General features: G+C 41.2%; 1 protein-coding gene across 1 annotated transcript; it reads right to left on the bottom strand.

Annotated features, from left to right (window-relative positions):
- asip1 (agouti signaling protein 1) lies at positions 1-23,893 on the bottom strand. Its single transcript, XM_032513134.1, has 4 exons — positions 23,503-23,893; positions 1,823-1,994; positions 1,066-1,112; positions 1-541 (listed from the first exon to the last, which is right to left on the bottom strand). The coding sequence occupies exons 2-4, from the start codon at positions 1,986-1,988 to the stop codon at positions 377-379; spliced, it is 378 nt and encodes a 125-aa protein (XP_032369025.1). The 5' UTR covers positions 1,989-1,994; positions 23,503-23,893; the 3' UTR covers positions 1-376.
- Between the last annotated feature and the right edge of the window lie 1,742 nt (positions 23,894-25,635).

Below are 25,635 nucleotides of genomic sequence, written 5' to 3'. Positions count from 1 at the left end.
TTATATAAAACATTGTACATGGACTTTATTCTTTAAAGGCTTCATAAGTTTTTGACACTGCGCATTCCTGTATTTGTGTAAAAATAATGCAATGTGAAATATTTTGAGGTAACATATGTAATTAACGCATGCGACAAGCTAAAAATGAAAAGTTGTATTTCTGACTGACCAGTCCTATAAGTAGTGTACCCTGTGAGATTGTAGAAAAGTCAGGCAGTCCTCTGTGATAAAGTGCTTGCATGCAGAGAATTTTAGGAAAACTGACAAACCAAGGACTAGTAGTGATTCACCTCTCAAGGTGTTCACTTAAAGTGGTTTGCTTTAGCATGACGTTTTGTTCCCTCAGCTTGGAGCCGGGCCGGGCTGCAGCTGGTCTTTAGCAGCGAGGGTTGCCCATTCGACAGAAACAGACCGTTCTGAAGAGCCGACACTGGCAGAAAGCACAGAAATCACAGCACACATTGCTTGAAGATTTACAGCTTCCCCTCAAGGGAATGCAGTTAGCAGGAGGAGGAGGGTGCTTCTTTACACTGAATTTGCTCTGAGAGAAAGAGAGAGAGAGAGAGAGAGAGAGAGAGAGAGAGAGAGACAACATGTGATCATACTGTTGGAACAGCAAGCAAAACTAAGATGAAGCAGATAAGATAAAGATCTTAAAAGAATAACTGCAGTGTGTGACAATGGAGAACACATGAAACAGATGGAAATGTGTTTTGTCCAAATGAAATGTGATGGCCAAAACTCTGAGAGACAACAGGAGATATGTTTTGACCATGGGAGTTCATTCTTGGCTTTGGCAATAGTGTGTGTGGTAGCTCAAAAATGTCCACTCACTGTATTAGCATTTTCTAAGCATCCAATTACAGAATAATGAATGTTTTATTGTTTGTCTATATTTCTATACACAACTTCTTTGCAAATGAGGGTTGCCTCTTAGAGATATTTTGAGAATAAATAAAGCTTGAATGAATAAATGTGTGATCAGGACCAAAGCTAGTAAGTGGATCGTTTGAGTTAAGATCACAACACACTGTCAAAAACTTCCTCTTTTTCTTCTGGTAATACCTTTTTTTGTTTCTTTGTTGTCTTGTTCTTCGCTGATTTCGGCAACTCTGAAACAGAACATCAGAAAATAAAGATGCATATAGAACCTTTACGGCAAGACAAAAATAATATCATCAGCATACAGGATTATAAACGGCAGTGAATTGATTGTGATAGTTCATTATAAAAAGTTCAATGGGAGGGATTCTTGGATATTGTCCTAGCCTACAAGTCCCAGAGTGCTAAAAAGAGCACAGCAGCCAATCTCACAAAGACGCTTGTTATGGGATTGACTATGTATCAATACATTTGTGGTAGAGGTTAGCCAGCCACAGTGTACATTGCCACAGTTTAGTTTCTCTAGTCAGCTCACTCGCTGTCTTTGCAATCTGTGTATATTATTTACCATTGGACAAAGTTCAAAGTTCATACTAGTAGTCTTGAAAAAGGAAAATAAGGCTACCACTATGAAATTCCGCTACTAACAGCTGGTCAGGCTTGCAGCCTCGTGTATTTGTGGCTCGAAAGAAAACAAATCCACCAGTATAGTTAAATGAAAATGACGTAAACTATAAAAATTGTAGATATTTAAACAATACCAATCCAATCCACTTTATTTATATAGCACGATTTTAACAAACACAAGGTTTCCAAACTGCTATATATATATATATATATATATATATATATATATATATATATGGCACTGCCAGCATATGGTAAAGGTATATACCATTCAATCTGGACTATGACCGTGAGTTTAAATTTGCAAACTTACCCACAATAACAACAGGAGGTGGGCCTATCTCAAAGCTTTCAGACAGAGTGTGATATTCCATGACCCGATTGGTGGAGAGTCTGTCGTCGGGGATCATGTGGGCAGACGTGAGGAAGTACTTTGTCGCAGATAGGACAAAGCAGCCCAGCAACAGGAAGCCATTCATCTTTATCTGGAACAAAAATAACAACAATGGATACTTAGAAATAAAATTGTTTTGGTAAGTAGGAAGCTCAAAATCAACAAGTGAGTTCCAATCATCATCTTGGGCTACTTTTGCATTGTTATGTTTTGGTTTTTAAGTTTAAGTAAGAGTTTTGAACCAAAAGCAGAACGAACTCACACACACACACACACACACACACACACCACACACACACACACACCCACACACACCACACACACACACACACACACACTCACACACACACACATTATAGCATGCCTTGGGGAGAAGTATTGATCCACTGCCGATTTGCAGGTTTTCCTACTTCCAAAGCATGTAGAGGTCTGCAATTTTTATCATCGGTAAACTTCAACTGTGAGAGACAGAATCTAAAACAAAAATCCAGAAAATCACATTATATGATTTTTAAATAATGAATTTGTTGTATGACATAAGTATTTGATCCCCTACCAACCAGTAAGAATTCTGGCTCTCACAGTCCTGTTAGTTTTTCTTTAAGAAGCCCTCCTGTTCTCCACTCATTACCTGTATTAACTGCACTGTTTGAACTCGTTACCTGTATAAAAGACACCTGTCCACACACTCAATCAAACAGACTCCAGCCTCTCCACAATGACCAAACCGAAAAAGTGGCCAGTCTCCAGACCTGAACCCAATAAAAATCTTTGGAGGGAGTTGAAAGTCCGTATTGCCCAGCGACAGCCCCAAAACCTGAAGGACCTGGAGAAGGTCTGCATGGAGGAGTTGGCCAACACCCCTGCTGCAGTGGGTGCAAACCTGGTCAAGAACTACAGGAAACATATGGTCTCTGTAGTTGCAAACAACAGGTTTCTGTATATTAGGTTCTGCTTTTATCATGTATCAAATACTTTTGTCATGCAATAAAATGCTAATTATTAAAAAATCAATGTGATTTTCTGGATTTTTGTTTTAGATTCTGTCCCTCACAGTTGAAGTGTACCTATGATAAAATATTACAGACCTACATGCTTTGTAAGTAGGAAAACTTGCAAAATCAGCAGTGTATCAAATACTTGTTCTCCCCTCTGTATATATTTGTAGTTTGAATTTATGAAATAAACCCTTAAAAATATTGACTAAAAGTCTAAATATATGGAATGAAAGTTTAAATAAATAGAATGAAAGTCTGATTATATTAAATACAAGTATGAATATTTGGAATGAAACTTATCAAATGTAATCTGACATCATCATCCTGTGTTTTCGATGAGATTAATCTGTACGGAGGTTGCTGCAACAAGTCTAGTATCAGTAATTTAAGTAATGACATGTTGGTCAGTTGGTCGGTTTTTTGGTCCGGACTGAAATATCTAAACATCTATTAAATATATTTTTTTTAATATTTTTTTTATTGAGTATTTTTCCTTAGCTTCCTCATTTTGTCTTGGTAGAAAATCCTGTCACACCTATTTCAAGCTGTTTTGTGTTATTAGTTCAGGGTGAGGTCGAACCTTTAGCATTGCAGTAACCATTTGTTTGCTTAGAATTTTGTTAGTAAAACAGCTGACTTCTGTATTTAGTTGTTTCAATGTGTGTTGCCATCCGCAAAATCCACTTTATGTATCTGTTGTTTTTTAACAAACATTCCAACAATAACCAGTCCCTGCTGCTTTCTTTTGCACATCAGACAAAATGCTGTTCATGTCTTGCTGTGGATAACAATGTGGCCATGCTACAACTTATACTTTTTCCGTGGCATTCTCTGTCTGATGACGTAGCCGTTACAGGCAATATTCCCACTGACGTCATTACCGCCTGCAGGCTAATCCTCTCAGCTCTGGCTGTCGGCAGCCGGTCTTAGAGGTGAACTCCTCAGACATCTAAACTTAAAGCAATGAATCTGTCTGTGCACAGTACATTGAACTGAGAACGGAAAAACTAGACAAATGTCCACTTTTTATAATATTTCAATGCATTATAAAGAAGCAATCTGTAAAACGAACATACTTTTTTAGTGGGGATTTGCACGTGTTGGTGGTCAAAAGCCACCAACGTCTGAGTTCATTCAATGGCTGCTAAAAAAATTCATGCCATCTTAACTGCTTCAGGGTGGCCTACCACCAAAATAACAAACAAAGGATCCTGTCTAGGTGATAAGAATATATGACCTGACAAAGAAAATGGCAAAAAGAATGACAATGAACTTCCTCCCTAACTAAATAAACAGGAAAAAACAAGATCAACACAATAGGCCGTCCACCCTTCCTATTAAAAAAAAAAGGTACTTAATCTGAAACAAGGTTGAGCAAAAGCAGAAGTGTGGCCACTTGGGAGATGAGGGAGATGAGGAGGATGAGGGAGATGTGGAGGATGAGGGGGATAAGGAGGATGAGGAGGATGAGGGGGATGAGAGAGATAATAATAATAATACATTTTATTTAAAGACGCCTTTCTAGGCACTCAAGGACGCCGCACAGGGAATTCATAAATTAAGAACAGCAAAACAAATACTATACAACAGCTAAACAAATACTATACAACAGCAAACAAATACTATACAGCAAAACAAAACCAATACTATACAACAGCAAACAAAACTATACAACAGCAAACAAATACTATACAGCAAAACAAATACTATACAAAAGCAAAACAAATACTAACAAAAGCAAACAAATACTATACAACAGAAAAGGCGGAGCAACAGACATTTACATGGAATAGGCAGTTATAAACAGATGTGTTTTAATTGTGATTTGAAATGGGGGAATGAATCAATGTTTCTGAGTTGGGGGGGTAGTGAGTTCCAGAGACGGGGAGCAGAGCGGCTAAATGCTCTGCCCCCATGGTGGTGAGACGGGCGGGGGGGACAGACAGGTTTATGGAGGAAGAGGATCTGAGGGAGCGGGAGGGAGTGGGACGCTGGAGGAGATCAGACAAATATGGGGGGGCGAGGTTGTGTATGGCCTTGAATCAATCAATCAATCAATCAATCTTTATTTCTAGAGCACATTTAAAAACAACCTGGTTGACCAAAGTGCTGTACATAGAACTGGAACAATAAATAGACAGAATACAACACCAGACAAATACAACATACAGTTCTCATGCTGTATTAAAAGCCAGGGAATAAAAATGTGTTTTAAGTCGCGATTTAAAAACCGGAAGGCTGGGGGCCAGTTTGACATGTAGAGGCAGCTCATTCCAAAGTCTCGGGGCTGCGGCTGAGAAAGCCCGATCCCCTCTACTCTTCAGCCGTGTTTTAGGGGCAACAAGAAGAGACTGGTTTGCAGACCTTAAAGATCTTGAAGGAGCATGTGGCTTCAACAGATCAGTTATGTAGACTGGAGCTAGTCCATGGAGGGCTTTAAAAACAAACAATAAAATCTTAAAATCAATCCTAAAAGTAACTGGGAGCCAGTGGAGAGAGGCAAGGACAGGGGTGATGTGATCTCGCTTACGAGTTCCAGTAAGGAGACGAGCGGCAGCGTTTGAACCAGCTGTAGCGAGAGAGGGAGGCCTGGCTAACTCCTACATACAGAGCATTACAATAGTCAAGGCGTGTTGTAATAAAAGCATGTATAACCCTCTCAAAGTCTGTGAAGGATAAAAAGGCCTTAAGCTTGGTAAGAAGCCTCAGTTGAAAGAAACTTGCTTTCACAACAGAATTGATCTGCTTCTCCATTTTAAAATCACAATCCATTTTTACACCCAGGTTTGTTACAACAGACTTAACATAGGGTTGAAAAATGCCCAGGTCTATTTGTGACACATCAGAGGCGCCACTGGGTCTAAAAACCATAACCTCAGTTTTACTCTCGTTAAAGTTTAAAAAATGTAAAGCCATCCAGGCTTTAATATCATTAAAACAGTCAACTAATCTTGCTAAAGAACTACCATCATTTCTTTTGATGGGCAGGTAGATTTGCGAGTCATCTGCATAAAGATGGAAGCTGATGTTGTGTCTTTTTAAGATACATCCAAGGGGAAGCAGATAGAGTGAAAAAAGAATTGGCCCGAGAATCGAACCCTGTGGAACTCCACATGTGAGGGACACAGAAGGTGAAATAGAGCCACCAAAACTGACTCTAAAATCTCTGTTCGACAAGTATGACCTAAACCACTCCAAAGCAGTGCCCCTAATCCCCACGCCATGCTCGAGGCGAGAAATAAGGATGCTGTGGTCAACTGTGTCAAATGCTGCTGTAAGATCTAAAAGAATAAGAATTACATAATCTCCAGAATCAGTTGAGATTAAAAGATCGTTAAAAACTCTTAAAAGTGCAGATTCAGTGCTATGAAATGTCTTAAAACCAGATTGGAACACCTCAAGAACACCATGTGTATCTAAAAACGATTGCAACTGTAAAAGAACTGCTTTCTCCAACATCTTCGAGAGAAAAGGGAGTTTAGAGATAGGGCGATAGTTTGAGAGTGCAGATGTGTCCAAATTTGGTTTTTTGAGGAGTGGCTGCACCACTGCTTGTTTAAAAAAGGCTGGTACAGAACCTGAAGTAAGGCTACTGTTTATAATTTCTTGGATGCTAGGTCCAATAGTGTCCCACACCTCTTTAAAAAGGCGAGGTGGGACAATATCAGTGGGACACACTGAGGGGTTCAAATGTGTAACTATATTTTTGAGAGTAGAGATGGACACAGATTCAAATTGGCTGAAAACAGCTGGACACTCTATGGAGATGGAGGGGTCAAAAGCAGGAAGTGAGATGCTTGCTCTAATTGAGGCAACCTTTTCCACAAAAAAGTGGAGAAATTTTTCACAGGCCTCAGAGGATTCCACATGGAAGACGGATTGGGGCGTATTTAGAACCGAGTTAATTGTTTTAAAAAGAACATGAGGTTTGTGGCAATTATTTGAAATAAAATCAGAGAGATACTTGTTCTTTTCAGCTTTAACAGTTCTCTGATAAGTGCGCAAATTTTCTCTAAAAATGTCATAAAAAACCTGCAGATGATCTTTTTTCCATTTGCGCTCAGCTTTCCTACACTGTTGTCTAGCAGCCCGAGTTGAGTCATTAATCCAAGGTTCAGATTTAGATTTTGAACACATGGATTTAAATGGGGCAATGGTGTCCAGAATGTTGCAGCAGGTAGACAAAAAAGAAGAGTTTAACTCTGCTGTGTTTTGACAGGCAGAGGATCCCATAGCCTCCCTAGCAATATTAAAGCCCAGAAAACCGGCAGCAGTGGTGGGTTTGAATATCCTGCACATACGGGGTGGAACGTACTGCTTAACGGTTGATGGGGAAAGAAGTCCAATAAAAACAGGCGCGTGATCAGAGAAGACAGAATAAATGCTAGTAGAAGGATTTTGATTTGATACGAACTGGACCGGAGCCAGTGGGGGCGTTGGGGGACAGGAGTGATGTGGTGGAGGGGAGGGGTTCGAGTTAGATCGGGCCGCTGAATTCGGACCAATTGAATTTTGGAGGGATTTGTGAGCAGACCGAAGAGGAAGAGTTGAAAAAAATCGAGACGGAATGGACGAGACGTGGAAAAGAATTGCAGCAGTGTGGGGGGTAAGGGAGGGGCGAGGCGATTGATGTTACGTAGGTGGAAGTAGGCAGACGGTAATGTTATTATGGGGTTGAAAGGATATGTTGCTGTAAAGGATGACACCCAGACTCTTAACCTTTGGGGGGAGGGTGAGACGGAGCATTGTCAATTGTGAGAGAAAAACCGTCTGTTTTGGAAAGAGTGGCTTTGGTGCAATGAGGAGAACCTCGGTTTTATTACTGTTTAATTTGAGGAAGTTTGGGGGGCCAATTTTTATTTCAGAGATGCAATCCTAAGGAGGTGGGCGGGAGAGTGGACGGGGGTTTGGTGGAGGGGTAGAGCTGGGTGTCATCGGCGTAACAGTGGAAGTGAATGTTAAATTTGCGGAAGATATTGCCGGGGGGAAGCAGGTAAATGATGAAGATTAGGGGCCCCAACGAGCCCTGGGGCACACCTGAAGGGACGGAGGAGGGAATGGATTTCACAGGACTTGAGTTGAATGAACTGTGTGCGCCAAGAGGTAAGAGGTGAACCAGTTAAACGGAGTGTGGGTGATGCCAATGGAAATAGCCTATTGAGGAGGGTGGTGTGACAGAGGTGTCAAATGCTGCACTCAGGTCGAGGAGGATGAGGATGGTGAGGGGGTCCAGAATCCTCCCATGAGGAGGTCTTTGGTGATTTGATGAGTGCTGTTTCAGTGCATGGAGGGGGTGGAAACCGGACGGGAACTGTTCATACGGGGTAATTGTGGGATATGAGAATGGAGTTGGAGGCAACTTTTTTTTTAAAGAATTTTGGAGAGGAAGGGAAGATTGGAAATAGGACAAGTTGTTAAAGTTGGATGGGTGGGCACCAGGTTTTTCAAAATAGGGGTGATGGCAGCAGTTTTGAAGGATGTGGGGACGGTTCCAGTGGTAAGGGGAGTGGAGATAGCAGAGATGAGGGGGACAAGGAGGGAAGACAGGCTTTAACAAGTTGGTGGGGAGGGGATCAAGTTACAAGTAGATGGCTTGGAATTCCGGGGTGAGCTCGGTGTTTCTGAATAGTGGGGAGACGGAAGGAGGAAAATGAGTGTTGGATGAATAAAGGTTTTATCTAGATTGCTGAGGTGAGGGTTTGATCCAAGATGCTGGTGGATGATCTTGATTTTTTCTGTGAAAAGGCCCATACCGAGTTGCAGAAGGAGGTAGTTGTACAAATGGGGAGGGAGAGAGTCCGGGGTTGGGTGACATTGTTAAGTAAGGAGAACAGTGACTTGGAGTTTCCCTTTGTTGGCCGTGATTATTGGGGAGTAGTAGTGGGATTTGGTGCGGGCAATAGAGTCCTTGTACGTAGGATGTGGCTGTTGTACATTTCTTTGTGATAGTGAACCCCATTTTTCTAGGGAGACGTTCAAGTTGCCGACCTTTGGTTTTCATGAGACGCAGATCGGGGGTGAAACCCAAGGGCGGAGACGGAGAAAGAAACAGATCTGCTTTTCAACGGTGCAAGAAAATTTGAGAATATTATGGAGTCCAGTGTTGTAATGAGAGACCGATCCGGGGTGGAGAGATGTGAGTGTCAGGAAGGGGGGAGGAGTGATAGTTAAAGTGAGGTGGGGGGGTTGATTTTCTTTATTTTTCCGAATGAAATAAGGCGGGGTATTTTTGAGAGGGAAAGACTGAGTTTCACTGTAAGGAGGAGAAAATGGTCAGTTATGGAAGTTCATCTGCTGTAAGGTCAGGGGGTGACACCAGAGCAGCAGATTTAAATCCAAAAAGTCCTTTGGAGTGTGTCCGGAAAAGTGGTATGTTGCTGACTCCAAACTGTCTAACAGGGGGTGAAGTCTTTGGTGAGAGGCAGGTTTTTATTGTCCATGTGGATATTGAAATCGCCCAGCAGTATTATTTTGGTGAGAGAGAGGATAAGTGGGTAAGGAAAGCAGCAAAATCATTTAAAAAATCACTATTTGGTTTAGGGGGGCGGTAGACAGTAGCAATGATGGTTGGAGTGGGACCAGACAATTTGCAGACCGCAGATTCAAAGGAGCTGAAGACAGACTCAGACACCGGCGAGACCCTTTCCCTTCTCGCGGTAGATTTATCGCGAGACCTCCTCCCCTGCCAGAGCCAAGGGTTGACAGATGTAAACAAATCCCTAGGGGTGGATTCATAAGTTCAGAAAAGATGCGGGCTGCTGCCATGTCTCAGTTAAACAGAAAAAGTCTAGCTTACGATCGGAGATGAGTCCCTGGAATGATTGCCTTGCCTGTCAGTGACGATGTTGAGCAGAGCGAAGTTGATGAGGTGTCACAGCTGGTGCGGTGGCTAGCCGACCGGCTAGGCAGGCTAAAACTCTGTTGGTCCACCGCCCGTTTGGTAGAGCGTGGAGGGCGAAGAGCTGGACCAGAGGGGCTTTATTCCCGGTTGGCTGTTTTAGTGGAAATTCCTGCGGGACCCTCGTGGATGTATCTCCGGCGGGGCTGGAAGGCGATGTCCGGGTTGAAGGTGTAGAGCCGCCGGCGTAGGTCCAAGCAGTGATAGCGCAACCGGGCAGGTCAATAGCCGATTTTTGCAGCAGACCCATCAACAGCAGGCGAACAGCAGCAGAAAAAAAAAAAAAAAAAAAAAAGAAGAAAAAAAAAATCCAGGGACAGACAAACACGATGTCTACCGGGCCCCAAAATTTTGGGGGCAAAACTTTGGGCAGCGTCAACGGCCAGGAGAGCGCGAGCAACAGCAGCAGCAAGTTGTGCCAGCGTTCACTCAACGGTCCGTCATGTCAGACTCAGGCCCATATGAGAACAAATCATGGTGGAGAAAAGACAAAAGCGTCGCCACATGTAACTTCAGCTAAGGATGAACATCAACCAAAACCATCGTCGTTTACGTGAGGGAAAAGCAAAATAAAAGACAATTACCGAAACAACAAGCCAGCGGAGCGCGTCAATCTCGCCAGCGTTCCCGTTGCTATGCTAATGATAATGCTAGATGAGAGGGATGAGAGAGATGAGAGAGATGAGGGGGATGAGAGAGATGAGAGAGATGAGAGAGATGAGAGAGATGAGAGAGATGAGATAGATGAGGGGATGAGAGAGATGAGAGGATGAGGGAGATGAAGAGATAAGGATAGGGGGATGAGAGAGATGAGAGAGGATGAGGGAGATGAGAGAGATGAGAGAGATGAGAGAGATGAGAGAGATGAGGGGATGAGGAGATGAGAGAGATGAGAGAGATGAGAGAGATGAGAAGAGATGAGAGAGGAGGGGATGAGGAGGATGAGGGGAGAAGAGGATGAGAGGATGAGGGGATGAGAGAGATGAGAGGGATGAGAGAGATGAGAGAAGGAGGGGGATGAGAGAGATGAGAGGAGGAAGAGAGATGAGAGAGATGAGAGAGATGAGGGGGATGAGGGGGATGAGAGAGATGAGAGAGATGAGAGAGATGAGGGGGATGAGGGAGATGAGGGGGATGAGAGAGATGAGAGAGATGAGAGAGATGAGAGAGATGAGGGGGATGAGGGAGATGAGAGAGATGAGGAAGATGAGGAGGATGAGGAGGATGAGGAGGATGAGGAATGCCTGCTGCTTGCAGACGGCCGCCATTTTGGCTCCTTATACTGTATACAAGGTGGTTCCCTAGCTGCAGCCAAACCAATCCAATTCCACCAATTATCTCCCGGCTATGGCACACATCTATTTGCATATGAAATTGAAAATAAGAGAAAAACCCAGGGCACACACAGCAGACCAAAGAATCAAATATGACCACAGTCATGACAACAGTTTAATCCAAACATGCAAGAATTAAATCCCCCCCACTTTCCTTCAATACATACATGGTGCCACTCGGCCAGCCATGTCAAAACACTCATTTATGAACTTCAATATCTAGTAGAAAATGATCTCAACATGAAATAGCACAATGTGGTGTCAACGTAAAACACAACGCTTTCAAGTTGGAGTTCACTTCGCTGTGAAAACAAACTATACCTTCACCCAAGAAATCACCCAAAAAAGGGGTATACTGTGTAATAATTCGTTTTAGTGATTGACAGTGATGATTAATGATAGGAATGCACTAATCTGTAATTAGCATCACCACCAGTCAGAAGATTTTGTAAAAACCTGGCACTGAAACAAGTGCATAAATTGCAACTCGTGATAAGAGTCGGGAAATTCCTTTAGATATGCTACTAAAATGTTGCAGCGGTGACGCGGGGTCCAAAGGTGTCGTACATCATTACAAATCTGGCAAAAAACTAAGACGTATTGTGGATCATGTGTTTATGCAATTAAGGAACATCTTGATTCAGTTTTCATCCATGATAGCTTTGGAAATGTTAACATACATGAATCCAGACTGATCACAGGCACTGTTCTTTGTGAAACAGAAAAAAACCCGACATATTTGCAGCCACCTCTGAAGCCCACGGGGGTTTGAGTATTTGATACTCCCAAAAATTTATTTTTGGTGGAATATCATTAAGGAGTCCCTTTGAAAGCAGCGGAAGCATCGTGCAAAGACGTCCAACACATTGTATGTTTTAAAAAACACCTCATACCACCTTGATACATCTCCCACCCGACGTCTGTTTCAACTTTTAAGTGTCAACAAAGGACCAGAGTGGCTGTTTTTCATGAGGTTTTGGCATAGTGCATTGATCAGTTTCAAAGCGGAATGATTTAAAGAGGTGAAACGATGACAGAAAACTCTGTGGGAAAGTTAACAAGCAACAAAAAATGAGCAGGGCAAAATGTACAGTCTGGTTGCTATGTTGCCCAGATATGAGATGCAGACTGTAAAACAGTGCAAGGACAAGAACAATCACGGCATTTTCTCAGTAGAAACATTTAATAATCCCAGGTGATTTGCGGGGGGTGGGGGGGGGTGAGGTCCGGACCTCCGTTTCCTCATGGCGTCTAATGTTTCTCGTCAATCCGGATTTAGATGTGATATTAATTCGTACTACAGACAGGAGGTCAAATATGTAGTTTTGATTTTGGGGTAAACTGTCACTTTTAAAAGGATAGTTTCACATTTTTCCAATTCAGTCTTAAAACATCAGTTGTTAGGTTTAGATTTTGATTGGCGTCATTATTCCTAATGTTGAAATGAGCTATTAAAAGATCCCTAACCATGTTAGATATCTGGTCAAAATATTAGTTTGAAATGCACAAAGCTTCAGCGACTCTCATTACAATCCACAGCGCTGCGGAGGAGGGTCTGGCTAGTCCACACAGCATTCTGGGATCAGAGAGAAACATGCTCTGGTTTATTGGCATGTCTTTAGACCAATCACAACCATCAAATTGCCGCACAGAGCCACGGCGTCTCTGCAACATGGCCTCGGGAAGCAACTTGTTTTGGTGAACTTGTACATTCAAAAGTAGTTTTAGTCGTGCAACAGAAAACTCCGATTGGACAGATAGTCTAGCTAGCTGTCTGGATTTACCCTGCAGAGATCTGAGGAGCAAAGATTGCAATAGAGCAATCCTGCCAGTGGAAGGTTGTGGATGTAGATTACACCAATACCCAGATGATATAGGACTATACCTCAGCAGGGCTCCCCGATTTATAAAGGTTTTATCTCTAAAATGTCCAGTGCTGCTTAAAACTTTTAATCACGTTGCAATACAGCCAAAAACACACTTCAAATCCATCAGTCCTGATGTGCAATACACGTCATGGGCATGGCCAAACTGTTGAAAAAGTAGCAGTAGCACACTGTCTTGTTCACTGACATGAAAAACAAACTACCTGATTCTGAGCTACAAGGAAGACCTTGATGAAGGAATTCAGGAGGAGCCCTGTGAGAATTTGGAGAATTCACTCCAATTCACTCCACTTCAATTTGGAGAATTCACATTTGGACATTTAAAAGAAGTGGAGAAAAGGTGAATAATATTGCTTTGAAAAGCTGATATTTTACAGCAAAACCTGACAGCCTTTGTCAAACTTGAAAGAACACAAAAAGTGCATCATGCTCCCCACAAGAAAAAGGGACAACATCAAAAAACACCCCTAGTCACACAAAAAATGAATCTCAAAAAGCCTACATAAAAGTAGTAATTGACCACTGTTACTGTCTGCCACCTCAGGCTGCACCAAGCGGACAACTGCGACACAGCTGCAAGTTCAGAAAAATAACCTCATAATATTCACTTAATGTGTTTTTCATGTGAAAAATATGACTACTCTATTACTGCATCATTGGACGTCTGACGTAGGTTATTATACTCAAGAGTTACGGGGAAATGTTCTCTTTGTGGTGGGTTGAATGTTACACATTCTTGCTGAATCTTTAGTTTGTACTGCACTTGGTGACTAATTGTCTTTTTGAAGCAGAGTGGGTGTAGAGTAGAGTGAGTAAGATTTTTTCCCTTCCCGTTGAGCATTGGGCAAGTTGGCGCTATTAGTTGAATGGCTTAGTGCAGGCACTAATGGAAGCAATTGTGTAACTCGTAAATTATCCCAGTAATAATGCTCGGAATGGTACCAAACTTCTACAGTAGTACAAAGAGCTTATGTACTCATAAAACAATGTATTGGAAAGTTTGTAAGTACACTAAAGTTTATTTAAATAGCACTTGCCTGATGGTTTCTACTCTCTGCTGCTAGCGTCGCTAGCTAGCTAGCTCTGCAATTCCCCCTCCATTAGTTCCTTGTCTGTGTATTCAGGCTGTAATAGAGCTCAATAGTCCTGCCCACAGGGGGATCTGGAAATAAAAATACAATGCAATTTCGCCATTGACAATTGCAGTATAAGTCATAAAAACGACGATTCAACATTCTGATCTTCTTCCGCAATTTGGATGAGCATGTTCAACATGTAAGTGCTGTTCTTTAATTTTAATTTTAATTTTAATCTGTTTATTGGTCCCCAATGGGGAAATTACAATTTACACTCTGTGTCCACACTTTGTTAGTAATCACACACAGTCCTGAACTACACACACACAAATACACACACAAACACACATGCTCAGGATCTGTACATGCACTAATGGACTTGGGAAATGGAGGATGGAGAGATGTCAGAGTGAGTGGGCTGCCAGCTGAACCAGCACCCTGAGCGGTTGGGGGGGTACGGTGCCTTGCTCAACAGGACCTGGCAGTGCCCAGGAGGTGAACTGGCATCTCTCCAGCCACCAATCCACACTCCCTCCTTTTTGGTCCACACGGGGACTTAAACCAGTGACCCTCCGGGTCCCAACCCAACTCCCTATGGACTGAGCTACTGCCACCCCGGGATTACTTAACCATGAACTGTTTGTTGAAGCAGAGAAATGTGAGTTTCATGTTCTCAGGGTGGCTGAGGGGGAGATTAGTGTGGATCCAGAGAAGGTTAAGGCTGTCAAAGAGTGACATGTTCCTACCAATTGCAAGGAGGTTTAACATATTTTGGTATTTGCTCATTTCTATCGAAAGTTTGTCAGAAACTTTCGTTCTGTTGCTGCTCCTTTGCATATACTTACCTCTTCTAAGGCTAAGTTCGAATGGAATCCTTCGAGCAGACTCAGCCTTCCAGATCCTCAAGGAACGTTTTGTGACAGCTCCAATTCTGGCGATGCCTGACCCCAGCCAACAGTCTGTGGTGGAGGTTGATGCTGCCAATATTGTTCTATTGTTCTCAACGCCTTCCCACGGATGGAAAGCTACATTCCTGTGCTTTTTTCTCCAATAAACTGTCCCTTGCTGAGTTAAATTACGACGTCTGCAACAGGGAGCTGCTGGCAATTAATGTGGCATTGATTCTGGTTCCCTCCCTAGGTCAGAAGAGACCATTCTCCCAGGATCCTGTGTTGTTGGTGCTGTTTCATGGGAGGTGGAGGAGAGAATCAGACAACTACTGTTGACTCATCTGTCCCAGTTGGCTGTTGCCCAAACTGAGCTTAGCTCTCAAGTCATCCATTGAGCCCACTCCAGTGTTCTGTCGTGTCACCCAGAAGTGAAAAGGACTATTTTTGTGGTGCAGCAACAGTTCTGGTGGACCGGAATGGGGGATCCGTGAAGGAGTATGTGGCAACCTGTCCTGTGTGTGCTCAGAACAAGTCTCCTCAACAGCCTCCAGCTGGGTTACTTCACCCCCTTCCTACGCCCTCTTGACCCTGGTCTGATATAGCTCTGGACTTTGGCCACAAGTTTTCCACATTCTGAGGGGAACGCTACCATCCTTACAATTGTTGATAGGTTCTCTAAAATGGTCCATTTTGTTCCTCTACCCAAGTTACTTTCCGTCAAGGAGATGGTGGAAGTTATGCTCTATAATGTGTTCAGGTTACATGGACTTACCAATGCCGTGGTGTCAGATTGGGGACCCCAGTTCATCTCTCGCTCCTGGAAGGCGTTCTGCAATCTTCTCCGAGCCACTGTGAGTCTGTCCTCGGGTTATCAACCACAGTCCAACGTCCAGACTAAGGTGGTGGTGGGTGTCTGCTGTATTCTGAGTTCCTGTTGTTTTCCGTGGATTTTGACCATTGCCTGTTTTGGACACTGTTGCCTGTGAGTTCATTAGCTTGCTATTACAACCATTGCATTTTATGCACCTGAGTTGTGTATCTGTGGGGCATTTCCTGTATGCATGATAGCATTGCATTAAGTTTATTTAAATGGGTCCGGACTAAGCCCTGAACCTCCTAGAAACGCCCCTGTCTGACAATTCTATTTTCTCTTGGGTCAGATTATCAATGGTGTGAAATACAGAGAGTACAATGACGCAGATGAAGGGTTAGACGGACTTGACGGCATACTAACCAAACGACATACTAACCAAACATACTGTATCCGTTTGAATAAGTGTCTCAATGGGCCTCATGCAGGAAGTGACATACCAACGTTTCTCCTATTTTGTTAGTACCCAATGATTTCTGGGGTTCACCAATGTCTGCTTATTTTTGCTCTTCTCTGTCACGAGTGGTTGAGAGTTATCTATGGTGATCAACAGTAAGGTTAAAGTTGGATTTATTATTTAGCACACCTGGGTAAGAGCGGATCTGCATGGGTAAGAATGTGATGGAGTTGTTAAAAACAGCTCACCAGCCCACACTTCACACTAGGCTAGTCTAATTTCCCAAAGGAGTTTCATTCACAAACAGATCAGTCACGGAGTAACCCCAGCACAGAGTAACCCCAAGGCGATTGTGATTGGTTGAAAGAAATGGCAACAAACCAGAGCATGTTTTTATCCCCTCGCGGAAAGCCGTGTGGACTAGCCAGACCCTCCTCCGCAGCGCTGTGCAGGAAGGTCTGGCAATGCAAGACTTATGCATGAGTAAAAAAACAAAATACATAGTCTATGTAAGATGGCAGCTTGACAAGTTAATTAAGGAAAATTAAATGTTTGTTTTATCCCACAAAAAACAGCTTTTACATCATAGGAGGGTCAGACTGGGTGTTTCTGGTCACACTAATGTAATACAAAACCAAGTATCCTCCTCTGTGCAAACACACACACACACACACACACACACACACACACACACACTCTCCCTCTCTCTCTCTCTCTCTCTCTCTCTCTCTCTCTCTCTCTCTCTCTGAAGATTCATGTCTAGGAAAGTGTGGGGGAAATAAAAACACAGATTTCTTTTTAAATTGATCTGCTCTGTTGCAGAAGCTGCTGGCTCCAGTTTTAAACTCAGTCCTGCTGCGTTGTGACCTTTGCTTTTAAGTATTGTTCTTTTCATAACGACAGAAATAAAGGTCTTTAAAAACATGTGATTGAATTGAAGATAAATCAGCTTTTCTCCACAAATAAACATTTTATCATGACTTTTTAAAACAAACAACTTAGAAATCAGAACTGTATTGTGACACCAAACAAAGAAACTGTTTATATAATGATTAACTTTACCATCATATATATATATATATATATATATATATATATATATATATATATATATATTAAGAAAACAATCTTAAGAGACACAGATAAATATTAATTGCATTTAATGTACATTCAATTTCAATTTTGAACAGGCATTTTCATTTGTCTTGTCCAGAACAAAAAAGATGAAATACTGGCTTCTAAGTATAATTTGTTGTAAGTTTGACCTAACAAGACCGTAAAGAAATGTAAATGCATTTTGAAAAAAGTGTACAGTAATAAAGATAAAACTAAATGATAAAAAAAATATTTTGGGATGGGACGGGGGGCATATTTCCCTTATTTTGTCCCACCAAATGTCACAGTTTCACTTTGATTTTCTCTAAATTTTCTCTCAGCAGTGACTCCTCCGACAGTCCAGCTGATAAAAGGCAAATGAGAGAAGGTGGGAGTTGATACGTTCATCTGAGTTGCCTACAATGACTTCTAGTTCTTTTGACCCCCCCGTTTCAAGAGGAAGACTACAGTACGTCCACCTCCTCTTCATGGGTAAATAACACCTTATTTTTGTTTTTATTTAGTTCAACATTCCCATGAAATTAATTTAACATTAATCAATGTTTTGTTTTGTCGAGGCAAATACAACATAATCTATGTGTCATGTCTACATCAAGGAATAATAGTACAGTAGTGAAATAGTTTTCATTAATTTACTGCATATTAATAAACGTGATTATAGAAAACAGACCCAATTCCATCCCATTGTTGTTATTGTTATGTGTTGTTGGCTAAATGGGGCACTTTACTCTTCTTTGGGGATCTAATTATTTACGTGTTATTATTTACCCCTTGTGTGTGTGTGTGTGTGTGTGTGTGTGTGTGTGTGTGTGTGTGTGTGTGTGTGTGTTACCATATCTTTCAAAAAAGATTCTGCCAAAAATCTATACTTTGAGTATCAAACACTCAGTCACCCCCTGTGGTCTTGAAATAAGTTTGAAAAGATTTTTGTACTTTGCTTCTTAACGGCGGACGCCACATTCAGTCGAAGACAATCAAATACAATTTATTTTTGGAAATGCTGGCCCTCTGCAAAATAGTCCACTTTTCCATGGTTGCTTTATGTGTTCACTATTTTCCACACTTATAGCTTCACCAAAATGTGTCTGAATACAAAACGTTTGCCAATTGTTACCAGCGCAGTGGGTTTATCTCAGCTTGTTTTGGTGATAACGGCTGCTTGCTACAGCTGGAAACAAGTTAATAAGAGTGGTGAGACTTAATCACAGTAGATGTGCTGTAAAACCAAAACCACTATTCAAATAAAAACAAAAAACTCAGTAGAGCTGCGGAGTGGATACCACTTCCCTGTGGTTTCTTAACCTCAACCCATATGCCAAATCAGATTATTACTCATCAATGATAGGAGAAAATAAGAACAACCCAAGGTTTCCAGCACTGTAGCCAGGCTGACAGAGAGTCACAGCTCACTTGAGCCATAGCCTAGTCCTATATAAGTATTGACAACTTTATTAGCTTCTTTAATGATAAAATTATACCAATGAGGGATAGAATTCATCACCTCTTGCCCTCAACTTCTAACGGTTCACCTTTAAATGCAGGGCGACTAGGAAGAACGACCTGACATATACTTAGGCTACTTTTATCCTATAAAACTGCAACAATTAATGTTAAAAGTCTCTTAGACCCCATCCCAACAAGGCTACTTAAAGAGGCGTTACCGTGGTTAACACTCCATTATTAGATATGATACAGGTTATGTGTCGCAGCCATTTAAAGTAGCTGTTAAAACCATTTCTGAAAAGAAAAACTTGATCCTGGGGTCTTAGCCAACGATTAGACTTACATCTAATCTTCCCTTTCTCTCCAAGATCCTTTAGAAGCTAGTCGCTAATCAGTTATGTGATTTTCTACATAGGAATAGTTTATTTGAGGACTTTCAGTCAGGATTTAGATTGCATCATACCACAGAGACAGCACTGGTGAAAAACAACAAAAAGGACTTGTCTCTGTACTTGTTTTACTAGATCTTAGTGCTGCATTCAACACTATTGACCAAACCATCCTGTTACAGCGACTGGAACATTTAGTTGACATTAAAGGAATCACACTAAGCTGGTTTAAGTCCTATTTTTCTGATTGATCTCCATTTTTTTATGTTAACGATGAATCCTCCAGGCATGCTAAAGTAAGCCATGGCATGCCACAAGGCTCAATGCTTGGACCAATTCTGTTCTCCTTATATATGTTTCCTCTAAGCAATATCATTAGGAAACACTAATTAACTTTCCAGTCAAAGTCATTTATTTCAACTTTAAGCATGCATTAAAGATATAAAATCATGGATGACCTACACTTCTCTGATGTTAAACTCAGACAAAACATTATTGTGATGGTCCCTAAACACCTCCGAACCTTATTATCTGAAGATGTAACTTCTCTGGATAGTATTGTCTTGGCCTCTAGAGTTATTTTTGATCAGGACATATCCTTTAATGCCCACTTAAAACAAACCTCAAGAACCTTCGTAACATTGCGAAAATTAGGCACAATCTTTGTTACTTCCAGGTCGGACTTCTGTAATTTTGTACTATGCAGCTGATCCAGAATGCTGCAGCGCATGTCTCTGCATTGGCTTTCTGTTTTGAATTTAACACCCTTCTGCTGACCTACAAAGCTTGAAATGGTCAAATGTTCAATGGTTGCAGCTGTCACCGTGGTCCTGCACCACGCCCTGCTATGCCCTCCTACACTCTGATACCCTCTGCAGTGCCCTGCTGTGTTCTGCTGCGTCCTGCTACACCCTGTAACGCCCTGCAGTGCCCTGCTACATAATCAACTACATCAACCACTACAACTACCATTTCTAGTCATAGTTCCATTATCGTTATCTATATTGCCACTGTTCATCACACCCCAAACCGGCACCGTCAGACACCGCCTACCAAGAGCCTGGGTCTGTCGCACTAAATGCTTGCTCTAGGGGAGTTACTGGAATTGTTGGGTCTTTGTAAATTATAGAGTGTGGTCTAGAGCTACTCTGTCTGTAAAGTGTCTTGCGATAACTTTAAAATTGAATTGAATTGAACCCTTTTCACGTTTACACAAACAGTATATCATTTTGTTTAATGCAAATGTTAAAAATAACAGTTGCAGAGCTTTAATGACTTTATAATAAATAATGTACAGGATCTATAAATGTGCCCATAACTCATGTCCTGAGGCGTTCACACTGCTTACACAGTGAAAGTACCTGGCGTATTATTATTCAGGGAACATCTCTGGGGAATCCTTAAATACCTCAGTAATTTACAACCAGAAAAGCAGCTATAAATGTCAAAGGATTTACATTTTTTGGCACTATAATCTCTGCTAACCTTTAAAGGGAAAGTTCAAAAATGTCATCAAAGATTGTAGTTTTGTGAAAGTTGCCTGACTACTGCTCAATAAGTAGGACCTAAAGTTATGGCCACTTCCTCCAAGTTCATGTCAACCAAAAGACTGAATATTGTTTTCAATATGATTTAATTAATATTGTTTTGGAATATTGTTGTTTCCCCTCTTTGATGAATTGAAACATGTTGAATCTACACTATAAAAAGTGTTTTTTCTGGATCATGCTGCCAATTTAACGATCATAGTTGAGGGTACAAATATAATGTGTCTTTCCAACTAAATCAACTAAAAGTTTTTCTAACTAATATCATGTTTTTATAACAACTACTATCATATTTTCCTAACTCCTAATATCAAGTTTTCCTAACAGTTATTATCAAGTTTTCATAACAGCCATTTTCAAGTTTTCCTTATATATAAGTCTTTACAGCTAATTACCAAGTGTTTATAACAACTGGCAATCTACAGTTATGATAGTCAGAACAACCATGTTGACACAACATGAAATAACATGTATTTCTGACATAAAATGCAAAACCTTTTATACAGTGTAATCAAAAGAAAAAGGGTCTGTTTGACTCTTTAAGGTGCATTTACTTTTTAGCTTATTGTTTTCTTTGTAATTATTGGGGGTATTTGTCATAGTTTAATATGTGTAGTTTTGTTTAGGTATTGTAAAGGTTTGAGGTTTGCTCTTTCAGTATTATGTTGTTTTTACTTTCTACTAAATACTTTTTTTAGGCCATAGTATTTTGTGTTTTTTTAACAGTTTTTATTTATATGATGGTTTTAATATTAGCATGCTGTGTTAAATGTCCGATAAACATGCAAATAATAATCAGTTCAAAGGGTGTAAAAAATCATTAGTTGTGTTTCATCAGGATTGTACTGACTTTTATGGTAATTTTTATTTACATTTTCCGTCCCTGTTGTCAACTTATTGTTTTGAGTAAGATTCACTGCAGCCGACTTTTCGGCGTCACCTTTGTTTCTTGTGCAAGACAGCAAAAAATGTGTCAGTTGAAAAAAAAAAGAATGTGATTTTGGCTGTTCTTGACATCCGTATTGGCTTTTACTTGACCCAGAAGCTTTGTTCATTATTTTTACAGGCTATGTCTTAAACCCGAGAGGCAGCAGTGGGCCAGAGTAGCGCCTCGCCTGCCAATAACCTGAATAAGATTTTGGTTTGACTCTGTATGGAGGCTTTGTTTTGAGTGTATACGGTAACACTCTGTTGTGTTCTGATTTGTAAGTCTATTTATTTTTTGAATTGTAAATTAATGCTAATCTGACACACTTGTGTGCATGTGCACGTACTACATGCCACCACTGCCGAAGTATGTCCCACATGGGCCACTCCAGTCAAAACAAAAGGCCACCACTGACACATACACACACACACACACACACACACACACACACACACACACACACACACACTGAGACAAAGTCAGCAATCAGGGTCTTGTATTACTAACAAATAAAATAAAGCCCAAATTATTATAAACCTGCTACATGAAAACAGAATTCACAGTAAGCAGGATATTACAGTGAATGAAAATGCATCCAATGTTCTGCATAACCTGACTATTCAGATTAATTTGGCTTCTACAGTGCACGTCAATCGGACTGATACATTATGAAATGATTTGGGAAGGTTTGACATTTAATTTCAAATCTGTTTCAATGAAACCATGAATGTGTTTATTTATTATTTTTCTATATTCTGCTTTCTTTAGTAGCATAATCATAATTGTTTTAGCATGTGCTCCACCAAACACTCACACTGCCCAGACAGAAAACCGCTCAACTGCTCAAAAGCTCAAAATCGTACTTTGCCGTATGCTTAGTGCAAAACAAAACCACCAGCGCAACGAGTGCTCAACACCAGAGACAAAATAAAAACACAGAAAATCTCAAGCATTACGGCTCGTGATCCCAGCAAAGGATGCTTAACATTTGACTGTCATTATAAAATATTTTAAATATATTAAGGGAATTAAAAGTACACTTTGAGTGCAATATTAAAGACTAAAGACCTCTAGAATAACAAGGTTTTTTTAGAACTCAGCTTAGTCCTCAAAATTAAGTTTGAATTAAGCTTTTAACCCTTTTATGGCTTCATTTTGACAAAGCTGTGACACACTGAGTCCTCAAGCTGCTTATAACAGACCGAGATTGCGTTGTCGATAAATGGAGCCCCGGCAGCATCATGAATCAGGAACAATATGTTCCTATTTTCGGCAAATGTTGTAAATACATGTAAATACTTCAATTAATAAACTCACTTTAACTGGGATTTACTGCGGAAGTTTGAGTCAACTGTTCAGGATCGTCCTTGTTCCAGTCTTCTTCTCAGCGACCAAGCATTAAAACGCTCAAAGCCACACCGCGGAAGCGATCCACACTTTAGACACATTGAACAAAAACGCTTCATTTTGACTTATCAGTGTCTGATTTGTTCATTTTTTATTCTCATAGTATTCACTGCTCTTTCCAGGCCACCGCTGGGTAAATCCTTTCAAAGCAGCTGGCACGCAGGGGGAAATTGTGGAGGTATTTTTTAAAGTTCACAGAGGACGATTTCCACTTAACTCAGCAATTTTGTTCGCTGACATCTGAGATTAAGGCATGAGGACCATAAAATAAGGGTGTTGTGAAATTTCTCAAACACGCTACAAGTGCTTGAGCCCTCAGACGTCTATGTGATGCACTTTCCTCGCCGTGCATTTCCATCACTCAAACAATTTCTTGGAACTGTTGACCAGATAAGATCAAAATGTCTATTTCGCCTTACCTGTGGTTTCCGGGTCAGCTGTCACGTTTCTCGTTTTCTCTTGTTTCTATAGTAAGCAGTTCTCTTTTCGCCAACCTTTTTCTTTCTCGCCACACGTCTTTATTTCTCTGCCTCTATCGTCCACAAGCCACCACTCTCCTTTCCTGTCCTCGCTCCCTTTTTCCCCACTTCACCTCTGATTTTGTGGTTTTTCTCTTCTTTTTTTCGTGTGCCTTGTTTCACTTCTTCTCTCTCGCGGTCTCTATTCCCCTTGCCTCTGGTTCTCTAACTCTCTCTATAAGGTTTCTCTTCCTCCAAACTTCCTTTTATCTCCGACTCCTGTTTCTTCTTTTTTTCCCCCTCTGTTTAAGTAGCAGTACCTTGCCCTGCTGTTGATAATGAAGACATACTGGGAGGTTTGGACTGGAGGCGGGACCAGCACTGCAGTGGGTTGGGGAATGGGAAAGGTCAAATTGTGCAGAAGATGGACTGATAAATGTGAACCTACTGTAAATTATTGTTTCTGGTTGGTATTTCCACAGTAGCCCATATCAGAGGCCAACATTGGCCTTCCAATTGCCTATTCAATCCAATCCAACGTTATTTGTTAAGCACTTTAAAACCACCAAAGTTGACCAAAGTGCTGTACAGAAAAATACAAAAATACAAAAAGAAACATAACAATGTAGTACGAGTAAAGATAATACCTGCGCAATAAAAACAATTGAACTAAATAATTAAATGCAGTAAATGAAGTCGACATCTTACTAGGTGTCAAAGGCCACAGAGAAGAGGTGGGTGTTTTAAAAAAAGACAAAGAAGAGGCCTGTTTAACATACAGAGGCAGATCATTCCACAATTTTGGAGCCAAGACCGCCAAGGCACGGTTCCCTCTGAGCTTCCGCTTAGTTTTAGGCACACTCAGCAGCAGTTGATCATCTGACCTATGAGAGCGTGTTGGTACGTAAAGGCGTATAAGCTCAGGCCATGTGGAGTGAGGCTAAAATGGGGGAAATGTGCTTATATCTACATGTGCCAGTTAAAAGACGTGCAGCAGCACTCTGTGCCATCTGGAGACAAGCGATGGAGGACACACTTACCCCCTACATAAAGTGCATTGCAGTAATCCATCCCAGTGGTGTCAAAGGTGTGGATTACCGTCTCAAAGTGCTGTCTTGACAGCATTGGCTTTATTTTGGCCAGCTGCCTAAAGTGTAAGAAACTTGATTTGACAACAGCCTTGATCTGACTGTCAAACTTAAGCTCCATGTCCACATTAACCCCTAGGTTTTTGATGCAAGATTTAACATGCTGTACCAAGGAACCCAGATCTACAAGGGTGGGTCCCAGTGGTGCCACAAAAACCATCACTTCCGTCTTTTCATCATTTAAATTTTAAAAGTTCAGAGCCATCCAGGCCTTTATGTCATCGAGACACATAAGTAGCAAATTGACGGAATATGCATCTTTCTTTTCAAAAGGCACATAAATCTGACTGTCATCCGTGTAACAGTGGAATGAAATACCATGCTTCTCAAGTATTGAACCAAGTGGGAGCAAACAAAGAGAGAAAAGGAGAGGGCCAAGCCCTGTGGGACCCCACACGAGAGAGGAGCAGTGGAGGATACACAGTCACCAAGGCTAACACGTAAAGTTCGGTCAGTCAAGTACAATTTGAACTATGCCCCTGATGCCCACCCATTGCTTCAAACATGTAATCAATATTTCATGGTCAATGGTCAACACAGTCACCAGAATCACTAGCTAAAAATATATCATTAAAACCTCTCAAAAGAGCTGATTCTGTGCTGTTTTAAAACCGGATTGGAAAACCTCTAGAATATTATGTTCTTCCAGAAAGGTCCTTAATTGACTGTGCACAGTCTTCTCCAGGATTTTTGAAAGGAAAGGCAGTTTGGAGATAGGCTTGAAACTTTCAAGGACTGCAGGATCTAGAGCAGGTTTTTTAATTAGGGGTTTCACTACTGCACGTTTAAAATGTTCAGGGACCACGCCTGAGGACAGACTGCTATTAATGACTGCAATAACAGATGGTCCTACAGTGGGGAAAACCTCCTTAAATATTCGGTGAGGGGCCACATCATTTGGAGAATCTGAGGGCTTTAAATGACCAATAACGTCCTGTAAAAAGGA

The sequence above is a fragment of the Etheostoma spectabile genome, chromosome 4 (assembly GCF_008692095.1).
Source record: "Etheostoma spectabile isolate EspeVRDwgs_2016 chromosome 4, UIUC_Espe_1.0, whole genome shotgun sequence".
NCBI lineage: Eukaryota > Metazoa > Chordata > Actinopteri > Perciformes > Percidae > Etheostoma > Etheostoma spectabile.
This window is presented reverse-complemented; position numbering and strand designations above follow the sequence as displayed.